At 44.7% G+C, this 6526-nt stretch overlaps 1 protein-coding gene across 1 annotated transcript; it reads right to left on the bottom strand.

The window, feature by feature from the left end:
- Positions 1-1510: 1510 nt before the first annotated feature.
- On the bottom strand, positions 1511-6159 carry LOC146196191 (calcium-activated chloride channel regulator 4A-like). The gene is made up of 3 exons (XM_084598107.1): positions 5841-6159; positions 3479-3740; positions 1511-1829 (listed from the first exon to the last, which is right to left on the bottom strand). The coding sequence occupies exons 1-3, from the start codon at positions 6036-6038 to the stop codon at positions 1711-1713; spliced, it is 579 nt and encodes a 192-aa protein (XP_084454233.1). The 5' UTR covers positions 6039-6159; the 3' UTR covers positions 1511-1710.
- Between the last annotated feature and the right edge of the window lie 367 nt (positions 6160-6526).

The following is a 6526-nucleotide window of genomic DNA, read 5'->3' on the forward strand; positions in this document are numbered from 1 at the left end:
AGCTTGTGTCCCCAATAATGTAGTAGCGCAACGTTCCTTCAACGTAGGCCTTTTCAAGCAAAATCGACCGGCAGTTGCTGGTTCATCGTATTCCCGCTAATAATCTGAAAACCTGTGACGCTGCTGTGATTATCTCGTGGAGGTTTTTAATCTGAAGTACCCAAGAGAGATTGCTGTCAATCATATCACCTAGGAATCGGTGTGATCGAACATACGATAGTGATCATCCATCCAGAAGGAGCGGGTATTTAGTACACGACAGTATGTCGGACTACAGGAGAAGCTGGGGCTATTCGGGGAAACGCAGCTGACATCGCCAGTAAGGGTCTGTCCAGCTTCACAATATACAGTTAACGTGCAATTTTAGGAACATAATTGCAAATTTTCGTAGCACACTTTGTCGCAGTGCTAATGAAAGTACTCAACTGTTTACAAACGACCGCGTATGTGAGTCAAGGAAGAAACGCGAAAATATTGTTCAGAAAATTTTATTGCCTTGCGCATTTTTAAGAGTCAACCTCGGGTGACTCGCGAAAGTGTCGCGCTGATTTAAATGTTGATCGCCTTTGAAATGAAGTTTCATAATTTTTCAGTCAGTTTTAGGGTGTACTCGGGTTTTCGCGACGAAGTGACGACGTCGTTGGTGCAGAGCGAATGAAGAAGAGGGCTTTTAACAGTTTTCTCTACATGTGTTCCTAAGGGCCGCCATACCACTGGGGATGCAAAATTGGCCACCAGAGGCACTGAACGCACCGCCAATGGTAGCGCAACTAGCGACATGTACGGAGCCTGTAGAACGCGGAGGCGTGGCCTGTGAGAATATTTGAATGTTCTATAGCCTGGCGCATGATACCGCGGTACGGTTCGCCTTTCAGAGGCAAATTTATGTCAATATTTGCCTGCTTTGTACAGCGTGGCGTTTCTTTGCTTTTAAGGCAATAGAGGATTATGCGTTGCTAAGCTTAGCTTCCACGACGCCACTGATTTTCACGTAAAACCACCCATGTATTGTTTAACAGCACATTCCAACCACATAGAAAATTTACACAATTAGGTTAAAAATGATTGCTTACTAATCGATTTTTTACATTGTGAATCAGAGTGATCTTATCAGCTCAGATCTCTAAAATAATTTTTGGTAGATTCATCAGTATGGAAGCATTAAATTGCATACCGTTCCATCCAGAATCAAAGTAGGGATACATTACGCCAACGTGCAGAGTGTAGAGACGCACGCACTTGAAAACATTTACTAGGAGAAATATGCATATTTTGCTTCTATCATCAAGAGATCGTCCATCAGTGTCGCCAGCAAGCAAATATTTATTAGTCATGCGTTTAGATCAGCACGCTTCAACTAATTTCGGCATGGCAACTTATCACTGCAGCAGAGTTTGGACGCAATTGCAATGTAGAGGCCATTAAGGCCAAGCTGCAAGGTCAAAATAAGGGCATCATTTTTGCGAAAATCAGACTAAGGCGTGGATTTATAAGAACTGTCATCGAAAAAAGTAAATAATACGCACTAGCGAGAAATGATTTTCTCTGGGATTAGGCATAGCTCCAGGCCCTGCCTGATGATCGATCCCTTGGAAACATGCCAACTTACTGATTAGCGCGGCAATGTACAAACATTTTTCTTTCTTTCAAACCCTCATCCCTCTGACGTATTTCCATTACTGTACATATTGTTTGAAAAGTTCAATATGGTCAGCGTCTCGCCTGTCCTCTTCGCTTGTAGACGGCTGGGTACCGTGGATCACCAGGGGCGCCGAACTCATCGAAGACGCCGAACCGCAGGTGCGCCCACTCGTGTGTTATCAGGTAGTCTGCAGAACCAAACACAGCAATAAGCTATTCCATCCGAAGAAAACTAAGCACAATAATGTACATCCCTAGTGCAAGCACTGCGTCGAGATGCTGCCATCGCGCATGAGCCTCTCACCCTGAACTCTACAATTTTACTGTGGTTCATGGACAAATCGACCTCATTTTGATACCGCTTTTGATGCTGCTGTGTACGATGAATGAAGCTGCGTTTGAAAGGGAAAGACATCAGAACTTCTCAACTGCAGTAATGAACTACACACATCAGTATGCGGATCAGATGCTAAGTCCATCGTTATTTTAGTAACGCAGCGTATGGATGGATGGTAACGATGCTCTTATTTTTAATACGTGAGCGGTAGTATAACCGTGTGAGTAGAATATGTTCGTCGGAATTGGCATCAGAGTCGGCAGCGTAGACAATCTGAAGCCTCGCAGCACGGAAAAATGACAAGCATGCCTCCTGCAGGTGGTGGTTGGCAGGTGACAGGGCTGGGCACTAACTGGTAGGCGGGATGCGCGAAGCCAAGAGACCCCATGATATGGACGAGTTGGGAAAGGTCAGTAACACGGGCAGCTCTTTCCAAATTGAGAGGTGAAGTAGCAATAGATATTGTCGATGCAATCACATACAGAGTCAAGCACGCTATTTTAAGCCGTAATGCACCTGCCATTGATGCACATAAAGAAACATAGTAAGGTACCATGGCATAGAAAATAATGCTCGGGAGCATTACCACGAAAGTCTCACTTTTTATCTGCCATTTTTTCCCTTGATTTGATAACTCCTCGCGTTTTCGGACCCCTTAGACACGCTTGCCCGTGGCGTGCAAGACGTTTACATCTGATGACATTCACAAATACGGTAATATAGAAACAAATCGTCGTGACGACATGATGATGAGAGTAATCTACAAACACGCGGTCTGATTATACAAACTGTCCGGCGTAATTGACAAATTAGAAATGCTTTAATGGCCAGCGGATTTGGCTCGAACGGCCTGCCCCACGCCACCTCCCGCTCCGTCGTCTTTGAATGCCTAGCATTGTAGTGGTTAAAGTGTGTCTCTAAAAGAAAAAAAAAATAGTAAAATTTACTTCTTAAATTGAATCACGTACTATGGCTTCTCTTTGTCGGAAATGCTATTTTTTCCTCTGCACTGATATTAAATGCTACCAGCAAATTCCTGAAAATTATTCCTGCGATATTCTACTCTTTGCAGTACTAATACGTTTTTAATTGAGGATTCCGTTCAAACTTTGGATGTACGGATATTATTGCCACACAGCCACACAGATTCCGTTAACCTACAGGCCTTTGCATTTATGTTGCCTCTTTTTGAGATAACACTCCGCAGATCCTGCCAGCAATTGACTTCCTGTTACAGTTTATTTGCACTCAAATGAGACTCAGCTGATATGTAGGCATTTGGCTTCCTGTTGCCATTATCTAGAAAGTGTTCTTATACGGTAACAAACGTACTAAATAAAGTTAAGGTTATTGAATGAAATGGTATAGACTGCTCAATGACTTAACTTGTCAGTTGAAACTGAGTTTTTACTTTTTTAATGGCCATAAAATAAAAACAGCGTCGCCATATTACGATTTATTTTGAAGCCTCGAAAAATAGATTTACTGAAAAGAATTTACCTGCCCGTCGGTGCTTGATGGCATTAACGGGCAACAGCACGTATTCTCCGGGTTGACCACAGGGCCGAGGCTGCACTGTGCGTGGCCACCTTGAGTCCTCGTCGGTCACGATTTTGATTGGCGCATGCGCGTGGAGAGAGGCCGGTGCATCTCCGTGTTCGGCGGGAGGCCAGTTGGGAGGGAGGGCTATGGTGACATCGCGTAGGTGGACGTAGCCTCGAGTTGCTCGGTGAAGGAAGGCCGACGAACGAGACAAAGCAGACTGTACAGGCGAAACCACGCAGAAGCTTGAGAGCAATGAAACGTCTGTTCAGCCCGAATGATGATGATGATGATAAAGCGCGAGCAGCTTTTTGCTTTCGAATACGCTTCAAATGTTGTGATCTCTCCTTTTTGTTTCCTTCGTAATAAAAAGAAGTCCAGATCGACTGCTATATATTTAAACGCCAGAGCGTTAAAATCCCCTTATTTGGAAAATCTGGCATGGGCGTGGACGTCGGCGTTATGAATGAAAAATCATGACCTCTCTTTCGCATATGGTACCATACAAGGTGAGTCTCGTGACCGGGCACAGATTGCTCATCGAGTTACACTGGGTGTTCCGTATATATCTGCCGGAGTTGTGACAAATTCGTTTAAGCTAACTACTGAACTATTCGGGCTATTCTCCCATAAGGTAACTATGTTGATCTTTCATATGTTAATGTCTGAACTTGCCTGCATATTCCATATTCGAAGAAAAAGTGTAGTCGCCTGCGGCAGACGTTTTGGTCGTAATGAGCAGATCAACTTATTTTACTGACTGCGCCACCTGGTGAATTGCCGGGCAAACAATATCCAGCACAGGGAACGGCGGGTCGAGCAGTTGGGCAGATGACGCAACCTGTCGAATAAGCTCGTCTGCTCACCAGAACGAAAATTCCGCCGCAGACGACTGTTGTTTTTACCGATTATGGAAAATTATTGCAAGTTCAAACTTCAAATTAAATTACCGAGAAACGTAGACCACACAAGTTGCGGGAGGCGTTTCATCCCGATTACTCCAGGAGTTGGCTTAGGAGAATTTTTCACAACTCGAACAGGTAAATACGGAACACGCTCGATGATGTGCCTAGATCCTGCGACATGGCCGAGTTGCTAGAAGATGCCGACCAGGGTCGCTCCTTTGATCTGAAGGGGGTGAGATGGAATTTGAACCCCTTGGCAATCCTGCACTGCGAGTCAGTCACCCTACTTCTAGGGCACGTAGGCACGTTACTGCAGCTTGGCTAAAGCGGGGATTTTTGATTTTGTTGGTTGGTCGTCTACATAGTGTGGCAGCTCACGACTGTGTGCTAATGATTATGAGTGAGTTCACAGAAGCACCGCTGAAGTAATTGGGAAATCCAGCGAGAAGCAAAGAGCGTGTGCACTAACGTGGATCCTCAACGGTAGACGGTATGGACGGCTAAACATGTTTTAATTAAATATATTTTAAGAGAAACACTAATTGACGCATCAATTGCCAATAAATATTTTGTGTCAGTCCGCCTTGCTCTAAATAGATGGAATCCGTTTATTTATTTATTTTTTTTGCGACATGCAAGCAAAGCAAACGAAGGCTATCTCAACTGAAATAAACAACCTTCCGTGAAAAAGCCAAACAAAAAATCACTTTGACGAATGCGACTTTGTTCTCAAGACAATAATTTACTTAAGATGTTCTCACCTTATGCTCCTCTTAGTTTCTTAATGAAGAGATGGTGTTTCTCTCGCTAGACTACTAAGTAATGTACTTAGAAATTATGCAGTATGTGGCTTATAAAGGGAATTGAATGTTATAAAACGCACTAAAATGTCCACTAGATAAGTTGCATGTAATAATAAGGTGCTCGATTCATCGTGTGGCGAAAATAAAACGTTAGCATTGCAACAACCATCACTGTAACCTTGTCACATAAAAATAAATACAAGGTGAAACCTTTGTGTTCTCAGATTATTGCAGATAGTGCAGACAATTGATTTTAGTTCACGCACTGCAGGTGTAAATATTTACTTCATGGCGACATACTTCACCGCTCCACATGACAAATTTCTTATATGTACTTGTTCCCAGTGCTTGATTAAGCTTAACTAGTATTTGGCGAACACCTCGGGCCGGACTGCAAGCTTAGGCTAGCACTTTAGGACTGCATATAATACTCAGAGAGTACCTCGAGAAATCTGGTTATGCGAACGCTTATGACATTCCCTACGTGACGCAAAAGACGTTGACAACAACCAAACAGCCTGTTCGCATTCTACAACTTTCTGTCAGGAGAGCACAATTAAGGTCGTGTACAGGATCCGGTCTAAACGCTCGAAAAAAAAACCGCTGCTCCACCTTGAGCTGCTCCAGAAAGCCTGGATCCACCGGAAGAGCCTCGTGTACGGAGACCACCACATCCACGTAACCGCCGTCATCCTGCAGACGGATCGTGGCACTCGTCACTCCGCTGCAGCCCGCGAAGAGTAGAAGCACCAGTGCACAGTCTCTTCGACTGAGGCGAAAGAAGCAACAGCCGTTGTCACTTTCGTTCATTGCACATATGCAGAGAATATTAACTCAAGAGGTCTGGGCAAGTTCAGTAACGACGACGTAACAGCGAACGACGTGGCTAAGTCGTAGTTTTGGTTCTGTTGTGTACAGGAGCCGACACACAGTGGACTCAAACACTGGGTGGCTGTCACAGGCGCCCGTCTTTTCATCGGCGCCGCGCCCCGCTGTGACACACGGAGAGAGGGTGCGCCTCTGCGTGAGAGGAGTCGTCATCTCCGGGACAACAATCGCTGCAGTCGTAGATAGGGCGGACAAACATCGTCGGCTTATAACGCACGCACACACGCGCTTATTCAGAGCGGCCGACAGCGCATATAGCGCCAGGCTGGCTATCCAAATTTGGATGCGATTTCTACCCATTGTGACAATGTTCCCCACCTTTTTTTGCCTTGATAAACCTATGCTGCATATGACATCCTCTGCCCTCAAAGTAAATTTATCTCCCAGATCATCGTTTATGGGCTATGACA

Source organism: Amblyomma maculatum, chromosome 3 (assembly GCF_055883805.1).
Source record: "Amblyomma maculatum isolate TAMU_Amacu chromosome 3, ASM5588380v1, whole genome shotgun sequence".
Lineage (NCBI taxonomy): Eukaryota > Metazoa > Arthropoda > Arachnida > Ixodida > Ixodidae > Amblyomma > Amblyomma maculatum.

Coding starts and splice junctions, on each gene's coding strand:
- LOC146196191 (XM_084598107.1), bottom strand. CDS start 6,038: ATGAACGAAAGTGACAACGGCTGTTGCTTCTTTCGCCTCAGTCGAAGA. Junction 3,741..5,840: donor GCTTTCTGGAGCAGCTCAAG/GTGGAGCAGCGG, acceptor TCGCCTGTACAG/TCTGCTTTGTCTCGTTCGTC. Junction 1,830..3,478: donor CATCAAGCACCGACGGGCAG/GTAAATTCTTTT, acceptor TTGGTTCTGCAG/ACTACCTGATAACACACGAG.